Source organism: Cucumis melo, chromosome 2 (assembly GCF_025177605.1).
Source record: "Cucumis melo cultivar AY chromosome 2, USDA_Cmelo_AY_1.0, whole genome shotgun sequence".
Lineage (NCBI taxonomy): Eukaryota > Viridiplantae > Streptophyta > Magnoliopsida > Cucurbitales > Cucurbitaceae > Cucumis > Cucumis melo.
In genome coordinates, this window is record NC_066858.1 from 7,240,976 (window position 1) to 7,267,035 (window position 26,060).

General features: G+C 29.0%; 1 protein-coding gene across 1 annotated transcript; it reads left to right on the top strand.

Moving 5' to 3' along the window:
* Positions 1 to 8,930: 8,930 nt before the first annotated feature.
* Positions 8,931 to 9,724, top strand: LOC103491983 (uncharacterized). The gene has a single exon (XM_008452125.3). The coding sequence runs from the start codon at positions 8,979 to 8,981 to the stop codon at positions 9,615 to 9,617; it is 639 nt and encodes a 212-aa protein (XP_008450347.1). The 5' UTR covers positions 8,931 to 8,978; the 3' UTR covers positions 9,618 to 9,724.
* The last annotated feature ends 16,336 nt before the right edge of the window (positions 9,725 to 26,060 follow it).

The following is a 26,060-nucleotide window of genomic DNA, read 5'->3' on the forward strand; positions in this document are numbered from 1 at the left end:
TTGATAAAATATTCATGTCGTCATTGAACTTTAATATTTATTGGTCCACAGAGGTTTGAATGGACGAGCTCTGCAGGTATTTTGGCTCTAAGACCTTTTCCGTAAAAGATCTCTTGGTCATTTTTTCTTTTAAGACAAGACTCATAAAAAGGTAAAGAGTTATTTTCTAATTAATTTAGAGTTCTACTCTTAACCAATCTCTCAATCGCATTGAGATTTATGTGATAAATTCTTAAGTACGATATATATAGGTATTAGAAGAAATTTTTGTCTTTTATGCTAAACATTTCAATATTGAAGACAAATTCTACTATAATTGGTCTTAACTTATATAAGTTTTTTTATAAGTATAACATAACAAAATTGAATACATTTTCTAAAGAGTTATCTATCTAAATAACTTTAGATCTCTCACTGCTTCAGCCGAGACAACCTCTTTGGTTCCAAACTTTGAGGATGATCATGCCTTCTACAAGCTTTTCAAGAACTAGTTTCTTGAAATAAGAATTAAATATGATTAGTAGTTTCTTGAATCTAGTATTCAGGTTGAAGTATCATATTCCACTAAGCATGTTTCAACAGCAAGTAAATCATATTTACCTTGTGCTTCCTTCTCAGCTTTCTTCTCAACAAGGTACTTCAAGCAATTTCTCAACCAATGCTCATCCTCATTGTAATGGTAACATTTACCTTTAGCAACTTTCTTTCCCTTATTATTCTTAAGAGTCTTCCCATTTCTCTTCTTCTTCATTTGTGAAGGTCCCACTCTAGTCTTAGAGGATGATCCTCTCACTAACTCTTTCTCTATGGTAACAACATTTGTTTCCACTTCCTTCCATTTACCCATGGTAAGGTTCTAGAATCGATGGAGTTGATTTAGAAGAATGGTCAAGGTGAACTTTATTTTATTTAAAGACGCGTTCATCTGAAACAGTATAAACTCTTTGGAAGAGATTGTAAAATAAAGTTGACCTAATTTGCCTCATTGATGGGACCGTCATTTACTTCAGCAATATTGAAGTGCATCATCTTGTCCAGGATATGTTCTCTAACAGAGGTCCCTTCCTTCATTTTCTTGGTGTAGATGTACTTAATTGCTTCGTGTCTGAGGGACCATGAAGGCTGACCAAACATCTCCTTCAATGAATCCATAATCTCTTTAGCTGTGGCTAAGGAATCATGTTTCTTTGCTAAAACATCAGACATGCTGACAAGAATATAGACATGGGCCTTTTCATTGGCCTTAACCCATTGATCATATGCTTCTCAAACATTTCGGTTAGCATTTGAGGTTGGGGCTTGAGGACGTTTCTCAGTTAAGACAAACCTTAAATCATCTACGACTAACATTGTATTTAGGTTTGATTTTCAAGTCGCATAATTATCGTCATTAAGTTTCTCAAAAACTAAGAATTGTACTATTGAGTTGTTCATGCTGAAAAAATAAAACATACTCCATTTAGTGAAAAACTATAATCTTTTAAGAATCAATTAATTGAGCAAATATTAACAACGTACTCATCATTATTATGTTTTGCAACGATATTTCAAAGGTTTATGATCGGAGTGAATTTGTTAAATGTGCAAATGTTCAATCTAGAGAAATTTGTTACTTTTGTGAAAATTCTTCAATATATTGTTACCATATTTGAATCCATTTTATATCCTAATTAAATTTGATCTCTAATAAATGATATATTATAAATAAATGAAAATAAAAATATTTTTAATTCAATACATTAAATAGGTAAGTTATAAGATACATAACAAATATGATATAATATAATTACTGTATTATATTATTATATATTTTCGAAAATAAATATTATTTATAATTAATGTGAAGGATAAAATGGTCAATAAAAATCTCGATATCTTATTTAAGTAAATTAATGAGATTTTGAGACTTTTATGTAAAATCATATCTAAAGTAGGTGCTTTCTCTAATTTTTTTTAATATTTAATTAAACTAAAGTAATTAACTTAATCCCATGGTCACGATGAAAACATGTGGTGTCATCAAGATTTGCCAATTATGACTTCAATTTCAATTTGGAATACATGTTAAATTTCAATTAGTCTCAAATTAAATTAATTGTATTTTCGTCATTAGTTTGATAAATGACGCGACAATTTGTGATTGGTTCAGAATTTCTTTTCACCAATGATCAAAGTCATTGGTCAAGGATACACCTAGAATATCCTACTACTTTCTACCGTCAAGTTACTCACAAGTTTGAGATTAGTTTGAGCCTTGAAGTATGTGTGACTTGCAACCATACCAATATTCAATCTCTTTTGCTTGCAAGCACTCGAATTATTTTCATCCCATGATACAAGTTGATTTCTTTTTGACATCCACACTATTTATCTTTGATCAATTAAATTATGCTAAGTCGGCCATTAAACTTTATTTCTATGAACCAAATTAATTTTAATTTTTAGTAGAAGTGCAATAAAACGTGGAGAAAATGAAATGTTAGGTAACTTCATATTTTGCTTTGAAAACGTGAGCTAACTTCATTGAAAGGGTATAAAAAGCACAATGACAAGATTCAACCCAAAAAGAAATATAGCTAGATTAGATGGCACAAACTATATATTGAAAATGATTATTAAAACATATATATACATTTGTCAAAAAAAATTATAATATAGAAGATCATGCACTCTCAACTAATCTTAAATTTAGAAACATAATCATATATTGTATCTTTTTTGCATTTATTAATATTTAACTAATTTTAAATAAAACTTATTGATTAAATTTAAGGTTTATAAAAAAAATACAAACGCTAAAAATTAAACTAAAAAAAAAAACCTAAATTTTTTGTTTGAAAAAAACTCCAAATTTGAAGGAAAATAAATTGATATGTTTTTAAAACTTAAATTAAGAAAAAAAAAAGAGAGAGAAAAAAGAATGTGAGGGTGGGTCAAAGGTCAACCATCTTAATATTTATAAGCGATCGTTACATATCTCCAATGTGACAACCACCCTGACGTGATCTCATGTCGGCATGTCGTAGTCTAAATTTTCTATATTTCATTTATATTTTCTTTCTAAAAAATCATTTACTTTATTTTATTTTTAAATTATTTGGTTTATTTCTTATTATTTTTTTTGGCAATCATCACTTTAAAGATTTACCAACTTGAATAAATATCGATTTATATCCTAAACTTTGAAATTATATCCATTTAAACTTAAATTAATAATTGTATCAATTTTAACCTTTGAGTATCAATTTGAACTTCAAATTTTATTGAATGTATTAATTTAATATCTTTTTATTCGGATAGTTCAAGTTTAATTTGAGAAATATTTTCAAAAATAGCGAAACAGTGAAACTATTTACAAAACATAATAAATTAAAATATATCCAACTCTCTATAGTCCATTAAATTTTTTTGCTATATTTTATAAATAAATTCACTTTTTTCTATATATCCATAATAATTTTCCTTAAATTGATCTACTTATGACATTATAGAGTTTAAATTGATATATTTATGAAAGTTCAAGAATTAAATTAATACAAATAATAGTTTATGATTTAAATTTATATAACGTACAATTTTCTTGGTTTAAATTGATATAATTATTAATTTAAGATTTAAATTAGGTTGATATAATTCTCAAAGCTTTGAAATATAAATTAATATTTATATAAAAAGAGACATTATGGAGTAAAAATATAATAGAAATTTTAATAGTTAGAAGAGACATGATTTTTTTATTATTATTATTATTATTATTATTATTATTATTTTGTCAACCTGAGTTCAACTCAATTGGCAAATGCACGATCCAAAGGTCCTGGGTTCAAATACACACTGTCAAGTTGTATTACAAAACCTTTTCAAAAAGAGAACGTTATCACTTTATGACGATTGTAAAAAGACCCTATCGCGTTGTTTCTTCCTAAAGCAACTTGACTTCTATATTACTAATGGAAGTTATTTAATTTCAATAATTTTAAATTGTGAGTTAAAATAAAGCCTTGTTTTAAATTAATAATGTATATCTAACTGTGTTGAGGGTTCAAAATCCTAATTATTAATAGCTAAACAAATTTAAATAAGAAATCAACCCTTGGAAGAACAAGTCAAGAGAGGAAAAAGGAAAAAAAGATATAATAGACTCATCGACAAACATAGAAGAACTTTTCAAACGTCACAATTTTGAATCGCAACTTTAACAAATAGTTTAGTTTATTAAAGTAAAATCTCTCTCTTTTGTTCAAGTTCTACGATTATTTCAATATTACATTGTATAGGTTGAGATATATCTTGATACACCTATCGATTTCTTTCAATTTTAGTATTTTTTTTAAATAAGTATTTTTAAAGTTAATGGGTGACTATAATCTATTGCTTAACCATGGGAATAAAGTTTCAATAACATGTGATTTAAAAAACAATATAGTGCAGATATTTATTTTGCTGAAAGAGAAGAACATGATGCCAAATTATTATAAACTCAAACTAAGTTAAGTTTGACTTGATCTCTTTGATAATTTTATTTAGCTTTCTTTTTTTCCATTAGGCTAAGTTATAGAAAATTAATAATACTTAATTAGTATTAATTAACAATAAGAGGAAGATCCTTTTTTGTTCAAGCTTCAGTGTTTGATATTTTATGATTTGGTTGAAAGCTTCGGCTATTTAGTTCCCTTTTTGAGTGACAATTTGCCTCAAAAAAAATATATCACTAAACTTTCAAAGTTTTAAAAATATCATTAACTTAATAAAAGTTTAAAAATATATCAACCGACTAAAATAATATTATAACTTTTTGAAAAAAAAAAGAGTTTAAAAACTTGTTTTTACCATTAATATGTTGATCAATTTGTTTGAAGTTTTCTTAAGTTAAAAAAACAAATTTTAAAACAAATTATATAGATATCCTCATTTTTTCACATGATACTCTAATATGTCTTAATTTTCTCGACAACCAAAATTTTAAGTTAAAATCTAAAATCTCACAAAATTTCACAAAATTCCAAAATCAAAATCTCCCCTTAAAACATACTAAATCAATAAATAGTCAAATAAAAAAAAATATTTGGCTCTTAAGGTTTCGGTTTTCAATTTTTAAAAAATTTGCTTGTTTTTTTTTTATTTTTTTATTTTTACAATTTTTAATAGGTAAGGTAATATTTGAATTCACAGTGAATATTACAAAAACAAAACAAGTTTTAAAAGTTCCTTTTTTGTTTGAAAACTTTCATGAATTGCCAAAATATTATTAAAAAGGAGATAAAATATAATATTTATTAAGTTTAATTTTTAAAGTTGCCAAAATTTAATGGTTATAGGCTTAAAATAAGGAAAAGAAATAAAAATGTTAAGCAAAGAAAATGCTCTTACATAAATTCTTTCCCTATAAGAAAATAGGAGCGACTTTTTAGTTAATTTATTTTATTATACTAACAGTATTTCCACTTGATTTTTTTTTTTTATTAACCAACATATTAGGAGTTTGAATTTCATACTGAACTAACCAGATTAAGAAAATTTTTGTAAATGTATCCATTAACGATTTGTTTAGATAAATATCACATTATTTATCAATTCAACTCTTAAATTTATTCATGAACGACTCAATTTGAACTTTCAATTAGACTTCTTTAAAAATAAAAAATTGTTCGTACATCAATTCCAAACACATCCATTTCATTAATCTAAAAGTTGAAGAAGCCCATGTAGATGAAAGAATCAACAGATTGATTATTTTCAAAGGTAATTTTAACAAAAATGGTTCCTATTGATTATTACGACAATTTACGAAGTTAATTCAAACTACTATAAGTTTCATACGATTTTTTCAAATGAAATAGGAAGAAAAGTTTAAAATAATTCTAGTATATATAAAAGCATTTTGAAAATAATTTTCAAACGTTATCAAAAAAAAGTTTAGGGTTTATGGTTTGATATAAAATTGGAATCGTTATAACACATCTCTAATATATTTAACAGCAGTAAAATTGTCAATCTGTTATTGTTTTTTGTTTTTTTAAATAGAATAATTAACAAACTATATACTTTATAAAATAAAAACATTAAAAGATAAATTTATTGCAATCAACTTTTTACGAATTATAAATATTTTATTTTTAAAGAATTATTTCTTTTTCATTATCCCTTGTTGGATGAAAGATAAGAAAGATGGTTATTAATTTTTCTCAAAATTTTGGATGGTTGGAATTAATTATTTACTCGGTCAAAATAAATTCTAATAATTTTTCTTCAATTTGATCATGCAACTAAAAAATGTCAACGACCAATTTGAGAATTTAGGGTTTCTTGGGAATCTCTAAAAGCTTACAATGAGATAACATATTCAGGCACACAAGTGGATGCCTGTACATGATCATTATATTATATATCAAAATTAGCCAAATTTATAATTAAAAAATAGAGGAAAAATAAAAATTAATTAATGGAGACCAACTCTAAAAGTTAAACTCGTAAATTTAGTCTGTTTTTTTTCAGCTACTACTTATCACTTTGGAATGTTCACTTTAACGGCCATATTTTTTACTTTTGTTTATTTTGATTGATGTAATTTTTAAATTATCTACTTTAATCTTTTTTGTTTTTAACTGTTCAAAATATAATAATTTAAATCTCTTAAAAATGAAAAATAAAATAACTAAAATGGTTGAGAGTTCATCTTTCAAGAACCAAAATGAACCTCCAATGACCAAAATGAACCAAAGTTAAAAATACAATAGAAACAAAGAAATAATATTTAAATTTTTTATTATTTTATTATTATTTAAGTGTTTTGGTTATATATATATACATAATAAATGCTACAAAAACAACTCACACACTACCCCTTTCTTTACTTAATTGTGGTTTGACTTGAATTTTCTAACATTTGTGTGCTTTTACTTTTAATTAAGTATAGGGTGGTCCACAATCCACATCTTATCTAAGTCATTTGACTCAGCCCAATAGGTACAATACATGTAATGTTATATAATTATTCCCAATAAAAATAATGTAGATGGCTGAAAATTTTTCACATCCCTTCACACCCAATTATGCCATGTTCAACACATGCGCAAAATGCAAAAAGTTGTTGAAACTTTACCAAATTTAAATATATATATCAAACATAATTCATATAAAATATACTAAAATTATTTTAAATTACATCATTTCTTTTAAAGTATAGCAGCATATCACAATTTATCTGAAAATAACGTAAAAATATATTGAAATTTGGATAATAAATTTAGTTATTGTTTGAAAAATCTTCAAATTAAAAAAAAAAAAAAGAAAAAGAAAATCTAATTAGCAATCAAACTGTTAATTAGAATTATAAAGAATTTATTAGATATAAAATTAAACATTAAAATTGAAAATTGTAAAACATATTAGATAGATTATTTAAAATATATACTAACCAATTATGTTAGGTCGAATAATTCAAATAGGTCGAATAATACCAATTATGCCACGTTGAACATATGTGCAAAATGCAAAAGTTGTTAAAACTTGAAAAATTAAATTAAAAAATACCAAAAGTTCAAAGCCCGCCCATCTAACATCATTGAGATATAAAAAAAAAAAAAAAATTCAAATATAATAAAAAATTGAGACTATTTATAAACTATAATAAAATCTATCAACTTTTTCTATATTTTATTTAAATTTATTTTACTACATTTTGTAAATAGTTTCAATTTAGAAGAATTATTGTAACTCAAATATTAATTTTAATTATTCTTGAACTTTTAAATTTTTGCATAAAATATCTTTAAACTTAAAAATAGGATTATGGAACTTTAAAATCAATATAATTGATATAGAAATTAAATTTAATGTCTAATAATTTATAAATTTTTTAATTATATATAGAATAAAATATACGTAAGACAAAAATTCATGTCATTTGAACAATGGTACGTTACATATATATTTTCTAGTATCATATCTATTCATAAATTTTTTTCATGTCATTTGAACAATGGTACGTTACATATATGTTTTTTAGTATCATATTTATTTTTAATTTTTTTTAAATCTTTAGAGAAGTTCAAATTTATATGTCTGTTATTTTTGGACCGTGTTTAGTTTTTTATCTATTGCTATTGACACACTATGATCAACAACTCACTAAAACAATACTTGAAATAAATAAATGAATGAAACTACAACAACTCCCTAAAGTACATGATATATGGGTCCATATATTAGATAAAACACTATACCTAAATTTGGTCAATTAGAAATTATTGTTTTAAACACATAAATAAATGAATAAATAAAAACGTGTACAAAATCTATTGTTTATCTTTATATTATAACGATATGACCCCAACTAATTTCTTACCACTTGTACATAAACAAAAGTATAACACGGTTGTATATATTAAAATTCACATAGATTAAAGATGTATTTGAATTAATTTTTTAAGTGTATAAATAAGTATAGATGAGTGTTAAAAAAGTTTATAAGCATTTAATTAAAATATCAATTCGAACAAACCTAAGAGTGTGGTTAGTTTACCATTATTTTTAAAATTGACGGGTTTATAACCATTGTTTTTAAAATATTTTTAAAATTTACTTAAAACAAAAAGGAGTTAAAATAAAAAACTACCTTTTTTTAGTTCATTTAAACATATTCAAATTCATTATTTTTATAAAAGTGTATGTATATATAACACAACTTAAGTAATACTTCATCGCACATAACTAGGTTGGGTTGATGCGTACTAACCGTAACCCTAGTAAAACAATTACATCCTTTTATACATAATACATTTGCATATATAGAGAGAGATATTCAAAGCCATCATCGCTGACCACCGACCCTAACAAACAAACAAATCCCCATAGACTTTATCCAAGTCAAAATCCCTCTTAAATTTGGATATAAAATCCCCATTTCTCCCTTTTCTCATTTTCTTCATATCTCAATTTCCCTCTCTCTCTTTCTTTTATTTCTCTCCACTTTTCGAATGGGCAATGCAGTCTCTCCATGTCTTATCTCCATTTCCATCTCCCTCCGCCGCCATCGTCCCTCCGCCGTGAAGCTCGTCTTCACCGATGGCCCCACCAAATTCCTCGTCGGTAACCACCACTTCGCCGGTGAGATTATGTTCCAATTTCCTGACATGATGGTCTGCCATGCCGAATCCTTCTTCATCGGTCACCCAATCCCATCTCTATCCATCGACGACGAGCTTCTTGTTGGCGAAACCTACTTGGTTCTCCCCATCGACCGGTTTGCCTCCGTCGATGTTCTCTCTACCTCGTCTCTCGCTATGATTGGTGCAGGTAACATGTCGGCGGAGAAATTCTCCGGTCCGTGCCCGTTCGAGTACGTACGAGGCACAAATGGGAGAGTTTTGATTAAGGTGATGCCGGAGTTTATTGTTAGGTTGATATCTCCGGCAGCCGTGGACGGCGGAGAAAGCGGCGGAGGAGGTGGTGGGTTTCTTTGTAGTACGCCGGAGTTGAAGAAACATTACGATCAACTTGTTGGATCAACGAAAGGGCAAGTTTGGTCGCCGAAATTGGAGACTATATCGGAGTATAAAATTAGGTATTCGCCTTGTAGATTTGTAGGGTTTAAACTTAAACAAAAAGAAGGCTAAATAAGTCATTTCTTCTTTTCTTTTTCTTTTTCTTTTTTTTCTTCTTTTTTGGTGAATTGTACAAAAGGATAGCGAAATTTGAGTAATATTATTAACTCTTATTCTTATTTTTGAATCCTATTACTTACTTTGTTTTCTTGTAACAATGTTTTTCTTTTCACTATAATGGTTTCGTAAAAAGGAAAAGAAAACACTTATTTTACATAGTTTTGGAAGTATGTGTATAAAAATATTACGTATTTTTCTCTTCTTTTGGGAAATTTTTAATTTTGTGATGGGAATGATATATATTTTCTGCTGTTATTGTGCAATTTTTTTTTCCAAATTTTTGTGTACATATATATATTATTTTCTAATTCGAAATTTACAGACTACAAACACATACATGACCAACAAAAACTTAATTAGCTCAAATAAACACCTATATATATTTGAAAATAAAAGATTACAGTTCATATCTTTCGCCTCCAATCTGTACTAAAATAATCATACACACATATATATATATATCTTCTTCTTCTTTTTCTTTTTTTTTTTTTTTCTTTTCACTATCATATTGATTTGGGAGCATATTATTTAGATATTAATTTGAGAAGAAATGGAACTATTTAGTTAAAAAGAAGTTCGATGGTAATTATTGATCATTTGTATGAATTTTGAGAGGAATATTTGCATCAGGGTGGATGAGTTTTTTTAGCTCAAATATACTGTTGGGCTGGAATATTTGAAATAATTACCTCTATACTTTATAAAAAAAAAAAACAATTAGGTTTGACACATTTCAAGTACCTCCATCATCTGTCAGTTCCTTCCTACTGATTAAAACGAGAAGGACCAGAGAATTAGTCTTCCAAGAAGCTAAAACCAAAAGTTAACATGCAATACTTGGAGTATTAAAATAGCAGATGAAGGTTTATAATCTTTGGAGTATTAAAAAACGATAGGTCTAGCCAACCTTTTAAATGGGCATATATTTTTCAAGAGTTTGGCATTAACATGCAATACTATTGCTGGAGTCGTTGAAAGTGCAATTGTTTCTTTCAAACCAAATTGTCCAATAAATACGTAGACAATTGGCATATATTTTTTTAATGTTCAATTGATAGTTTTATATATATATATATATATCGATGAAATATATGGTAAACCATAATTTTGGCGAGGAAAATTTTGGTTTTTAACTTCTAGATTAGACTTTGTAAAGTACAGATTTGCATAGTTACTGCCAATTTTAGATTTTTAGGTTTCTTCTTCTTCTTCTTCCTCTTTTTTTTTTTTTTTTTTCTTCTTTACTTTACTTTCAAAGTTACGGAATAGGTTAGTAGTCAGTGGTTACATTTTTCTTCCAGAAATAAAATTTATCAATCAATTCATTCGCCTAGCTTATATTTTTTTTATAATAATATGTAAGAAGAAACAATCGAACCACTGATTTTAAGATTAAAAATACAACTTTACACTAATTGAAATAGGCTCATTTTAAATATATACTATTACCAAATAAAAATGCTAAGAAACGAATATGTTTAAAAGATTTTTTTTTACTTCAAACTTACCATTTCATACGATAATTTTATTTGTAGTATTTAAATGTCTAAATTGTATTTCTTATCTCACATTGTATTTACTACCATCTTCACCCCTCATAAATAAACAATTCATCTTAAAAGAAATTTTATGTCAAAGTAGTATTTAGTGTACATAATTATTGCATCTTTTTTTAAGAAAATCAAACAGTTAACTATGAAGATTAAAAATAAAATTAGAACATTTTCAAAAGACACAAATTTATGATCGACCGTTGTTGTTGAATTATTATTATTATTATTATATATTTGAGTAAAATTCAAATGAGAGTTGTTAATATTTGGACAATGACAAATGAAGAAAAATGGGCGTAGATGACACTTCAATTATGGTAGCATGATTAATAAATGTGACATAATTATTAATATAAGGCTTTCAGTCAAATAATTCAATTCATACCAATTAATTATTGAGGGATTTCCAAACTTAAATTTTCCATCAAATATATTAATATATATATTTGGTTATTTTAGTGTAGAAAAGTTTGATTAGCTACGATCTTGAGAAGGTCGAAAGTCATGATCTATCTACTATTTTTATCAAAATGAACTAATATAGATAGAAACGAATAGGAGTTTATCATATCGTCTATCATGAGTCTTTCAATATCTATTATGAACGTTTGTTATATTTTACTAATATTTTTAATCTCATTTATAATAATTTCTTGTAATATAATATAAATAGTATATTTTTCTAAAATTTTTACAAACCTTTTATCCAATTTTTCCACACCATTGTTGGTGGTTTCAAGATTTATCTTTAGAAAAAGAAATGTTAAAATAACGATACTTCGTTAAAATAGAGAATTGCAAAAAGAGAAAAAAATTGCTATAAAATAAATAAGATTAAAATGCATGCTAATTAAACCTATTTAATAAATTTTAAATTTAACATCCACAAATTACTTGTTGATATTTTAAAATGATTATATTTATTTAACATTTTCACTATAGAATTTGAAAATCTATTTACGTATCATAGTTTTTTCATAAAAATTATTACTATTATTATTATTTTGACCCATTTCAGCAAAGTTAATTAATTCAGAGAGATAATTTTTATACCAAATAAAATTTGATACTTCAAATTATATAAACTAAAATTGAACAAAGTAAAAAATAAATTGTTTAAAGAAAAAAATCAAAATTATTTTTTTTATTAAATAGGTTTAAAGAAAAATACATACAAAGAAATGATTAAATTAATTTTAACGTGAGTGTTTTCAAATGTATCAAAATGAACCAAAATATTTATAAATATAACAAAATATTTATAAATATAACAAAATATCATTATCTAATAGTAATAGAAATAATAGGCCCCCGATTCCTAAGTGTTTTTTCTTTTTGTTTCTTAATTAGTTGAATTGAAGTACAAGAGTATTTGTATACAACACGTAACCCAAATATAAACCAAAAAGATCCTAGAAACATAATGGATTAACAAATATGATAATAAGTTATATTAACATTAGTAGTTACTATCTTTTGTTAGGATTAACAAAAGATAATCATCAATAGTAAAATTTTATCATATTTGTAAATATTCTCATCAGTTTTGTTATTTTAAATATAATTACCCTTTTAGTATTTATACTTTGAATATTTTGTTCCAATTTTTTCTATATATTTAAATGGTTCAATTTTAATTTATAGTATTTAATTGTTCATTTTTAGTCTCTATACTCTCAATAAAACTTCAAATTAGTCCCTACAAGTTCAGTTCATATGGTTAATTTTTCTAAACAAATGTAGCGTGTTATTATTAACCGATTGCAATTCAAAATTAATTTTAAATAACTAAATTTAAGATTTATTAAAAGTATAAAAAAAATTAAAAAACATAATAAATGGGCTAAAATGATAATTTTAAAACCAATGAAAATCAAACTCCAACCCTCTTTGTAAGGCTCTATTTGTTTCACAAGTTTTTCCATGAAATTTCAGCCAAACATTTAATATCTTTATTTGTTTCACAAGTTTTTCCATGAAATTTCAGCCAAACATTTAAGAATTTTTTAAGATCCAGGGTATTATTATTATAGGGACCTTTGCAACCTATTGACATGAGTTTTCTAATACTCTGCAATTCGAGGAACTACTTTGCAAAAATGTGAAGTTTTCAAGTTTAAAAGATGAACCACAATAATATAATTTAATTAATATAAATTATTTAAGGGATCTTTTAAAAAAATATAATAAAACGGCAAAATATTTAAAAAAATATAACAAAACGAAAAATATGGAAAAAGCATACATGCTCGTAGTGAAAAATATCAAAAATACCCCATCAACCATGCGTGTAATATATTTGATACACGATCGTTTAGATTTGTACATGATCGTTTAGATTTGGATAGCCAAATCTAAACGATTTATTCTAGCCAAATCTGAATAATTTATTTTTTCATTTCTATTGTTTAATTTGGTTACATGATCGTTTATGGTGATTTGGTTATGTGATCGTTTAGAATTGTTTATATAATCGTTTATTTTTTCAAGACTTTTTGGTACAGGATCGTTTAGATTTGGCTAAACGATTTTTTTTAATTGTTTTGTACACGATCGTTTAGATTTGTTTATACAATTTTTTTACACGATCATTTAGATTTGTTTATACGATTTTTTTTACACGATCGTTTAGATTTGATTATTTTGGTACATGATCGTTTAGATTTGGTTCGTTTAGATTTGGAAATGACTTAAAAAAGAATAGGAAAAGAAGAAAGACGGTATAGAAAGAAATCACTATGAAAAAGAAAAAGAAAAAAAAGAAAGACGATATAGAAAGAAATCGCAACAAAGTGGAGAAGAAAGAAAGAAGGGCAAATTTGGAATATTTAAAAAATGACTAACTTCATGACCTCTGTAACACGGGCCATAAATATTTTAGTAGTTTTTTTTTTATATTTATAAAAATTTAACAATATTTAATACTATTTATTTTAATTAATTATTAAATATAAATGTATTATTTAGAATTAATAAATTTCGACTAATATTTTCTACCATTAAAATTTCATGCAACTTAACTATTTGATATAAATTATTATCGTTAATTGAACTATCTGTACTACTAATTTAATTAGGTTGAGTTGGAAAGGTATTTTTTTTTTATTTTTTTATTTCATTAATTAAGTAACTAATTAACATTAATTAAATTAATCTCTACCATTTAGTTAAGTAATTATTTAATTTTATCTTTTATAAATTATTGAATTAAACATAAACATTTAACTTTTTAGACATTCATTATCATGCACATCCAAATAGATATATTAGTTATTCCGAATATTTAAAACCTAGAGACTTCACATTTTAGATATTAAATATAAATAATAATATTATATTTTTGATCCAAAAGACCCCTAAAAGTATAATTTAGATATAAGTATGTGTCAAAGCGAGTTTAGCTCAACATTAATTAGCATGACTTTTCTTTTTAAGAGTGAGAGGTTCGAATCCTTCAATCTCTAGCTGTTACAAACAAATATGTGCGTATATATTTTGCTATATTATACAACTTGCTCGTAAAAGGGAGATGATTCATTTTAAGTTATTTTTTTGAAACCATCACAATTTATACTTAAAATAAAAGAACTATAATCTTTAGTTTCCTTTATTATTGTTGCTATTATAAATATTAGTAAAATAAATGTTTATTATCCATTATGCTTAGTGTTATTGCATGTCATATGTTATTTTCGTTCATATCCAACACCTTTGTCATGTATTTTGAAAATATCAATTCTTAGTGGCCATGTAATCCACCTCAATACTTGTCAAATTGCTTATAAATAGTGACATTTGGTGGGTTTTATAAATCACGTAATATTAGTGAAATATCCAAAGAAATGGGAGAAATTGGATTTTGTTGAGAATTTTATAATTTCTTATTTTCTAAATTTCTTATTTATTTTATTCTATTTTATTTATTTTAGACAGTCTGGGTGCCTTGTTACATTTGCATGATAGTATTTTAAGTTGTAATCTAGAACAACTTGGAGTAATTTAAACCATAATATAAGCTTCCATTAATATTTGACTTATTCTTTCTTACGCAAATAAAATGTCTTTCTTTCATATCTTCAATTTGGATAGAAATTTTTATATATCATTTCCACTTGTTGTTAATCAATAAAATCATTCATCTATTATATATTTTTCAAATTGGACTTTGTAATTTATTACCTAGCTATATGCATTTAATATCATTTTCATAGACTTTTTCTATTATTGTTCTTTCTTTTCAATAAACCCTCTAGCAAGAAATAAAGAAAATTAAAGAAATTGAGACAAAATAATAGTCTAGGGGGTGTACATCAAATTTACTCATTATTCAAGAAATTATACGACTTAAAAATAAATTTTACATTTATATATATATATATATATATATATATATATATGTTTGACCTAAAATCTTGACTCAACTCAAAACCCCACTTTTCATATGTTGACTTTTCAAGTGAAAATACTCTAAAGTCTTTGTAGGAGAGATTGAATTGATAATTAAATTAAAATGGGCTATGAACTTGTGGTATGCAATTTTGAGACTAGTTTCTATTTTAGTTTAAATTTACTTTTCGTAATTAGAAATTCAATACAATTAGTTTATGGCTCATATTTCAGAAAAGGAAAGAAAAAAAAAATGTTTGATTAATCTTCACTCTATAATATTTTTACTCTATAATTTTTTTTATAAAACATATTCCTATTTTGAACCCTAAATTAGTTTTTTTCCACTGAAAGTGTGTTTGTTTATTATTATTTATTTTTTATATAGAATTAAGGTTAATTTTCATAAATGTAACAAAACACCAAAATATTTACAGTCCGTGTAACAAAGTCCATAAAATTAGCCATTTTTTAAGTATTTCAGGTTTGTCCTTTCATCTTTCTTCTCCTGCTCGTTGAAATTTCTTTCATCGTCTTTCTTCTTTTTTTCCGCTACGATTTCTTTCCATCATTTTTCTTCTTTTCCTCTTTTTTTTACGTCGTTTAATCTTTCCAGTCATTCTTCTTTTCTTCTTCTTCTTTTACGTCATTTAAATTTGGGTAACAAAATCTAAACGACCATGTACAAAAAATAGCAAAATATGAAAGATCGTGTATAAAGAATCTTAAAGAAAATTATATAGATTGAAGTAGCCAAATACGATCGTGTAAAAAAAGTAAACGATCATGCAAAAGAAATAAACATTGTGTAAACAAATCTAAATGATCGTGTACTAAAGAATCTTGAAAAAATAAACGATCATTTAAACAAATCTAAACGATCGTGTAAAAAAAATAAATGATCGTGTATCAAAATAATCTTGAAAAAAATTGTTCAACCAAATCTAAACGATCGTGTACCAAATTTTGAAAAAAAAATCGTTTAAATTTGGCTACCCAAATCTAAACGATCGTATACCAAACAATAGCTAAATCTAAATGATTGTGTGCCAAATATATTACGCGCACGTTGTTGACGACGTGATTGATAGGGCATTTTCGGTATTTTCCACGATGGGCTTATGAGCTTTTTCTGTTTTCGAAATTGTTCTCTATATAATGTAAATATTTTGACACTTTGTTATATATTTTGAAAAGACCCCTAAAATTATTGAAACTTATTGAAAGTAGATAGACTAAATTTGGGCATTTGAAAATTCAATAGCTAAAAATTAAATGAAATTTAAAGTACAAATACCAATATAAATATTATAGAAGAGTGACAAAACGTTGTAAATTCAACAAATAATTTAAAGAAAAATTGTCAAAAATAGAACAATTGACAAAATATTTACACTTCATAGAAAAATCAAGTAATAAATTTTGTCTTTTAGTGGTTTTGTTTAATGGAGTGTAAATAGTTTGTCTACTTTTTCTAATGGAAAATTTTTATTAATATAACAAAACACCAAAATATTTATGACCCATGTAACAAAATCAAAAATCCCATAAAGCTGGCTATTTTTTAAAATTATTTCAGGTTTGCCCTTTATTTCCATCTTCTTTCTTCTACAATTTTTCTTTTCCTTTCCATCGTCTTTTTATCTTCTTCTTCAACAATTTTTCTTTTAGTTTTTTTTTCAAACTGTTATTTGGTTCAAGATCGTTACTAAATATAAAAAATCTTGAAAAAATTGTTTGGATATTAGGTAGCCAAATCTAAATGATCGTGTACCAAAAAGTCTAAAAAAATTGTTTAGATTTGACTATCCAAATTTAAACGATCCTGTACTAAAGAATAACCAAATCTAAATGATCGTATAGCAAAGAATTTTGAAAAAAAAAAATCGTCAAGATTTGAGTAAACGATAACAAGTCAAATCTAGACGATTAAATCTAAATGATTATGTACCCAAATATAAACAATCATGTAGCCAAATCCAAATGATCTTGGTACAAGATCGTGTACCAAACATATTACACGTGTCGAGAGCCAATTAATCACATGTTAATGGGGACATTTTTGGTATTTTTCATTGTAGGCCTGTGGGCTATTTTCATTTTCGAAATTTTTCTAGAAGACTGCATACATCTGATGTAACACCCCAAGAATTTGAGATAATTTAGTTTTAATTATCTTAAGTGTAATTATTGAAATTTTGGATGTTTTGAATTAAGTGATTTATGAATATTTGATTTTTATTAGACATTAAGAAAATATCTAATGGTAGTGGTACTTGGGAGTTGTGTTATAATTGGATGTATTTGAGGAAACTTGATTAATTATATTTTGGTTGTGTAATTAATTAAGTTTTGACGATAATATAATTATTTTATTTGGATAATAAAATTTGTAGAGATATTTGTTTGAAGATAAAGGTGATTGGCTTGAGGAGAGAGAAAATTGATTTATTTGTTAAAGATTATGGTGATATTTTATTTGGGAAAAAGATTGATGCGATTGGTTGATTTTGAATTTAAAATGGAGATTTGATGGGTTTAAATGAAGAAAGAGATGAAGTGGTTTTATTTGAAGTAAATTAGGGAAAAGGTAAAAGAAAATAATAATTATTATATTATTAATTTTTATTTAAAAAGGTCATTGGGATCCGTGCACCATTAAACCATCATCTTCTTCATTGAGAAAGAAAAGAAAAACCCTAAACCTTTTTAAAAAACCCTACCCACTGCCTAGTTCAGCCGCGTCGCCGCCTAGCTCCGCCGCAACCCACAGCCCTAGCGGCGAATCTGTTAGTCTTCAGCCGTCGGACGTCGCAATCGGTCATCGTCCACTCTCACTGCTGCTGAAGAAAGCCGTGGTGTGAGCAGTCGCCGAGTCGGTCCGTGGGCCATCCTTTGTTCGCAGCTTCGAGCCGAAGCGACGTCATCTGAGCTGCTTTTGTCGTCGTCTACGCCGATCCGTCATCCGCTGCCCCGTTCCGTCGTCGACCATTGGAGTTCGCCGCCACCTGGTCAACATTCCGTCGTTGGAAGACAGAGTACTCAGTCTTCGTCGTGAAACCCGACCCGCACCCTTCTCCGCTAAACCGAACCCAACCCGCGCCTTCCCAGCTGAGCCGTCCAGCTAATTTTAAGCCACCAGCCTGTTTTGAGTCCTTTTTCACCTGTTTTGGTAAGCTTTGATTTGGTTTTGGAATATCCAACTAAGATTTAAAATTTATTGGATCTTAAATAATTTAATTTTGTGTTAAATTAAATTATTTCTCTTAAAGGACATTTTGGACCAAGTGATTTTGGAGCATGGAATTTCTCCAGTTAAGGGCTTATTCGTTGCAACCTCGACCTCAGGTAAGTTATTTCGACTGAATTCTTGGGTCCTTAGTCGTTTGGTGGTTAGGTTATTCAAATTTGATGTTTTTCTAATGGTTAGGACTTCACTGCTTGGAAGGCGTGATTTTACTCTTAAATTTTGATTAAGCTAATTTCCAGGTAAGAGATTCTACTACTAGACCTGCGAGTGGAATTAAGAGATCGCATGTATTTGTAGTTATGCATATTGATGACTAGATTGCATAACGACATGGCAATTAATGATGATATGATATGACATGATGACATGATATGACATGATGACATGATATGACATGATGATATGGTATGACTTGATGATGTGATGATGATTTGTTACGTGCATGTTATGGTTAGGGTGTATGTTAGCTTATCCTATTAGAGTCGTACCTGCACGGGTGTCCTTCGGGATCACCACTTTTTTAGGACTGCGCAGTCCGGCGGGACCGCCAGTCTGGCATTGACATAGACATGATTCAAGTGGTTCGACGGGATCGCCGCAACCCAATTGTCTTAGTGTTTCCTCTGGGTACACTACAGACCAGTTTGTCCTAGGTGTTTCTTTGGGATTATCGAAGACCAGTTATGTTCCTCCGAGATCACATGTTACACGTGTTTGGGAGCATGCCAGTTCTTGGGTACCACTTTTCAGGACTCTAATAGAAAGTTAACAGACATCTAGCGGGACTAGTAGTGGGTCCCTTACTGAGTATTTTATACTCACTCTTTCCATTTCTATTTTTCAGAAAGATGCAAAGGTAAGGGCAAAGGCAAGCTGACGAATGACCAGAAGTGACCGTGGCGAGCTATAGGGATCTTTTGCTTCCGCTTTATATCATAGTTCAGATTTTAATGTTTGCATTTTATTTTATTCTTTATTTGTTATTTGATTTCTTTAAAATTAGATAGGGCCCGAGTTAGGATTTTATTTTTATACTTATCTCTAATCACACTTGTTTATGCTTTTAAATGAAAATTTTGAGGTTTTGTTTTATTTTTATCTTAATTTTTCAAATTTTATGTATCTTTTAAATTAGTAATGACTTTGACTTAGTATAAGGAGTTGGGTCGTTACACCTAATCCTGCACGAAGATTTTCAAATGGAGAAGCTTCTAACGACTTAGTTAAAATATCTGCTTATTAAATTGAACTGCGCACATGCTTCAGTGAAATAACTTTCGATTCAACCTGTTCTCAAATAAAGTGATGACGAATGTCAATATGTTTCGTTCTGCTATGTTGGACCAAATTTTTGGACATGTTAATTGCACTCTTATTATCCCAATATAAGACCATAGTGTCTTGATAGATGTCATACTCAGTAAACATCTATTTCATCCACAACAATTGAGTGCAACAACTTCCAACTACGATGTACTCTGCTTGAGTCATGGAAAGAGATATGCAATTTTGTTTCTTACAAAACCAAGCAATCAGCTTATTCCAAAAAAAGGAAAAGCACCCACCTGACATACTCTTTCTACCATTAGCACAACCAGCCCAATCAACATCTCAATATCCAACTAAAACTGCCATAGTGTCAAAAGAGTACCAAACACCGAAATCAACTGTACCCAAGACATACTTCATAATACATTTAGCACATCGGAGATGAGATTCCCTGGGATTAGCTTGATACTGAGCACACACCCCAACAACATAGAGATATCAGGTCGACTAACAGTTAGATACAATAGACTATCGATAATACTATGATATAAACTTTCATCCACTTTCTTACCACTATTGTCTTTGAAGATTTTAATGTGAGTGGCAGCAGGGGTACGTTTAGCTTTGGCTTGCTCAAGATCAAACTTCTTAATTAGATTTTGAGTGCACTTCTCCTGAGAGATAAAGATGCCAATTTCTCTTTGTTGAATTTGAAACCCGAAAAAAAAGGTTAATTTGCCCACCATACTCATTTCAAACTCAGTCTTCATTTGCTCAACAAAAGTCATGATCAATGAATTTGGATAGCCCACAAAAACTATATCGTCCATATATACCTATGCAGCTAAGAACTCCTTATTTTTCTTCTTAATGAACATTATTTTATTGGCCTTACCTCTAGAAAATTCCTATTCTAAAAGAAATACAGAGAATCAATCATACCAGGCATGATGAGCTTGCTTCAAACCATACAGAGCTTTCTTTAATTGGAAGACATAATCTATGAAAGCTAGGGTCTTCGAAACCTTTAGGTTGAGTAGTGTAGACCTCTTTAGTGATAAAGGCATTTAAAAATATGCTTTTAACATCCATATGATAAAGGAAAATTCTCCTAAAGCATGCAAGACCAAGCAACATAATTGAATAGATTCTAAGTGAGCTACGGGTGAAAATGTCTCCCCAAGGTCAATCTCTTCAATCTGAGAATACCCTTGCACAACTAGTCGTGCCTTGTTACGGGTCATATTTTCCTTCTCATCGATTTTGTTTTTAAAAATCCATTTCATACCAATCACATTTACTCCTGGAGGTTTAGGGACAAGTTCCCAAACTTGATTCAGCTCGAACTGGTGAAGTTCTTCTTACATGACCTTAATACACTATTCATCCTTTAGAGCTTTAGTTACACTAGTCAGTCCACTAGTAGATGTAAGACATACATTGGCTATCATCTTTGCATAATCAGGTCTGTTATTCTTTCTCGTGATAATGCCACTGCTAATGTCACCAATAAAACTGATGACTGAATGATTCTTCTTTACATGAGCTGAGGGAGCAAATGAACGAACACTGGTGTCTGTGATGGATGAATCTTCTGTCTGTTCTGAAGTGAAATATTCTTCTGATCTTGTTTGCAGGTCAGTTCCCAACTCTTTTCAGGCGAACCTTCTAAAGTCACTTCTAGAGAAAATTGGTCAAAGTCAGACACAACTGATCCTAGTTTTTCCATACTGTTTTCAAGTGCTTCAGAATAGACCATACCTTCATCATGTGACAAACTTTTGTCAACTAAATCCTTAGAATCAGGTATACATACATTTACTGATTCAATCACGTGTTGGTTCATTTGTTGAATACACAAAATGCCTTGCTATTGATAAAGTCCTAAGAAAGATCCCTTCATCTGACTTCGAACTCCATTTCTGATGATAGTCCTTATCATTAAAGAATTTAGCATTTGCAACCGAACATCTGAAAGTATTTGATGTTTGGTTTTCGACCTTTCCACAATTGATAATTGGTGACCATGGTTCTAGGGCGCAGAGCTATGTGATTATGTATATGACAAGCTATGTTTATTACTACCTCTAGCCAAAAGTATATTGGTAGTGATTTTGCATGAAGCATAACTCTAGCCATTTCTTGAAGAGTTCGATTTTTTCTTTCTACAACTCCATTCTACTGAGGCATCCTAGAAGCTGAAAACTCATGAAATATTCTTTCTGATTGGCAGAAATCAGTGAATTGCAAGTTCTCAAATTCCTTACCATGATCTGTCTAGATTTTGCAGATATTCTGATCTTTCTCCCTTTAAACTTGAAGACACAAAGTTCGGAAGGTCTTGAATGCATTTGATTTCTCTCTGATAAACCTCACCCAAGCATACTTGGAATAGTCGTCTACAACTACAAGGACATATCGTTTCTATCAAGACTATCTACCTGCATTGGCTCTATCCGATCCATGTGAAGTAGTTCTAGAATTCTCGAGGAGGACCCATGATCATTTACCTTATGGGCTGCTTTAGTTTGTTTTCCAACAGGACATTCTGAATAAAACACGTTGAATATCTTTTTCAATGGTGGTAATCCGAGCACAACTTCTGCTTTTGAGTCTTGTAAATTTTAGACATATTGACGTGTCCCAACTGATAATGCCATAGTATTGTTTCCACTAACCTAGACAAGTTACATTTCAATTCATGATTTGTTTTGTCCCAATGATAGCAGTTATTTGAGAGTCTGGTTCCTAACATAACAATTTTCAGTTTACTATTCAGTACTTCACACTTTTCTTTGGAGAATTTCACAGAGTAGCCTTCATCACACATTAACTGATGTTAATCAGGTTTGCTGACAGCCTCTCGACAAGACGGACATTCTTAAGTCTTGGTGCTCCAGGTAGATCAATGTTACCTTTACCAACTACATTTCCTTTGACTCCATCACCAAACGTTACACGACCTTTCCTGCATTCATTCAGTTTATAAACGGCAAAGAGTATCCTATCACGTGTCTTGAGCACCCACTGTCAAATTATCAATCGTCTGAATTTGTTATGAGCATAGTGGTAAAACCAACACAACAATTGAAGCTTCCCTTCACTCTCTACTCCATTTTTCTTAATTTAACACCGCCACCTATTTCTCTCTTATACTGATTAGTGGACATATTGAGTCTACGAAGTTTGTAGCACTGAGGTCTGATATGCCTTGGCCTACGACAGTAGTGACATGTTCGCTTGTGTGATATTCTTATCTGTTTCTTGTTTGATCGTGAGTTTGATGATTCAGGAATATCTTCTAGATTCTATTGATCTGATGCTTGAACAAAAACAAGAGCTTTTCCTTTACACAATGCCTAATTTCGAATGTACCCTAGACCTTCGTGATCATACATTTTTTTTCCTATGCTGAAAATATCATCTAAGCTCTGTGTTCTAGGAGAGAGCAATCTAACAGATTTCACAAGTGCTTCGTATTCACTATGCACCTTCCTAAGTTCAATTTTCAACGTCGAAATTGTTGTCATCAGACGATGATTATCATCAAATAGGGTGAGAAATCTCTCTTGATGATGTTTCAATAGTTCTTGATCTTGCTTTCATAAATATAACAATTCTTCGAAGTCAAAGGGTAGAAAATTGGTTCTATTTTCAGTAACCTCGGAAGTTGCAGCCTGTAACGGGTCTGTCTCTGTACTGTGGCTAGAGAAAAAGTCTTAACATCTACAATCTTCTCTGTTATTTCTTCTGCTTCACAACTAATTAAGGCTCTATCATAGTTTTCACTCTCACAATCAGAGGACGTTTCTTCATCTGATAGTGTGATCGTGAGGCTTTTCTTCTTTCATTTTAGATAAGTGGTGCATTCTACTTGGAAATGTCCATATCCTTCACATTCGTGACATTTGACACTCCTGTCAGTTTTCTCAGCTCTTGTAGGTTTCGCTGGTCATACTCATGCCTTTTAAAAGGAGTTGATGAATTAGAAGACCTAGAGTTCGAGAAATTTGAATTATTATTGTCCTTGTTTATTTGAGTACCATTTCCTCCCGCCTTCTTATAAAACTTATTTTTGAACTTTGTAAACTGATATGTTAACATCGCGACTTCTTCTGCAAGATTTTCATCTGCATGAGTTTTCTGACTCGATTTAGAAGACCCTTTGCACACTCCTTGAAATGAAATACCACTTTTATTTTCGGACCCTGATCATTAAAGGATAATTTAAACGTTCACAACAATCCAAACAACTCATCCAACATTATTGAGGTAATGTCATTCGCTTCCTCGATGGCAGTCACTTTCATATTGAACCTAGCTGGGAGTGATCTCAGCACTTTTTCAACCTTCTTAGCTTCAGATATTTTCTCACCAAGTGTGAAAGATTCATTTGCCAGATCTAGAATACAAACATTGAAGTTTATTATAGTCTCTTCTTCACTCATCGTGAGAGCTTCAAAGCATGAAGTCAGAATCTAAAGTCTGGATACCTTGACTTTGGTAGTTCCTTCATATGCAACTTCCAAGATGTTCCAAGCTTCTTTAGTAGAGGTTTAAGTGTTTATAAGTTTGAATATGTTTTAATCTACACCATTAAACAGGGCATTCAAGGCTCGAGAGTTTTCAAGAGACTCTTCATCCTCTTCTTTGGTCCAGGTGATTTCTGGCTTCAACATGATTTTGTCGGCAGCATCTCTGGTAGATGGTGACTCCCACTCGATAAACACAACCTTCCAACATTTATTGTCCATTAATTTAAGAAAAGCAATCATTCTTACTTTCCAATAGCCATAGTTAGCTCCATTCAACATTCGTAGTTGACGTTCCTTCACGCACAGAGTCCATCGATAACCCGTTTTGATACCAATTAAAAAACAATGAAACAATCAATAACAGTTTCTTGAGATAATCAATACTCTAAGTGACAGTAGAAACTGCTACAGAAACATATAGTAGCAATAGTAAAGGCACAAAGATTTGTTAACCTAGTTCGATGATACTACATCTACGTCTAGGGGATATGTGACCCGTTATAAAAGATTTTATTTCTTTCAAAAAGTTATCATAAGTATTTTCTTATGATAACCAGTATAGAGTTTACAAAAAATTCACACTCTATACTAAATTGACATCAGTCATAAAGATGAATAAACATGTCACAGCTAGGTCTAATATTTGTTTAGACTCATAACGATCTCCCCCTTAATCAGTGTTCTTCTAAACTTTCTAGCTTAGTAATTCAAAGGTGAAGATCTCCCTCTTAATCTTTTATCTCATCAATCATCCGATCAGGGTTTTGTATCTATTCTGAGTCATACACGATCTTCACAAGGATGGTGAGTTGCTTAATCTGAATTCATTCGTTAAATCAATTTCTCATTCAGAACGATAACTTAGAATGACTTACGATCAATCAGTCTTCAGATATTCAACAGTCGATCTTCTACACAGTAATGTTTGCAACAACCAGTCACTATAAGACTTCATTCAACTACTTATATATTATTTTATTTTCACACAAAATGGAGACAATTTCATAATTCTAACGTCCGAGAAGATCTGACTACCAATATCATATTCTCTCATCCATAAAATTCGGCAAACCAAGTTTTTGTATCACATGTACTTCAAAAACCACAGGCCCACAATTTCTTAACTATGAGAATATCTTTGTACCCTATGCGATGTAATGTCTTATTCATGATGTGTGATCTAGGATAAGATGCTATATTCTTGTTATGTGATATGAAATAGAATGCTCTATTCATACAATGTGATCTTGAATAGGATGCCTCAGACTTACTGTATGATCTAGTATGTGATGCATTTTATTTGCTATGTGATCTGGCATTGGAAGACGTTTTATGTGTGAGGGAATTAATGGTATTTGTCAAATGCATTGAGATTTCTTTGACCGAAACTTGGCAAAAGAGT

Coding starts and splice junctions, on each gene's coding strand:
- LOC103491983 (XM_008452125.3), top strand. CDS start 8,979: ATGGGCAATGCAGTCTCTCCATGTCTTATCTCCATTTCCATCTCCCTC.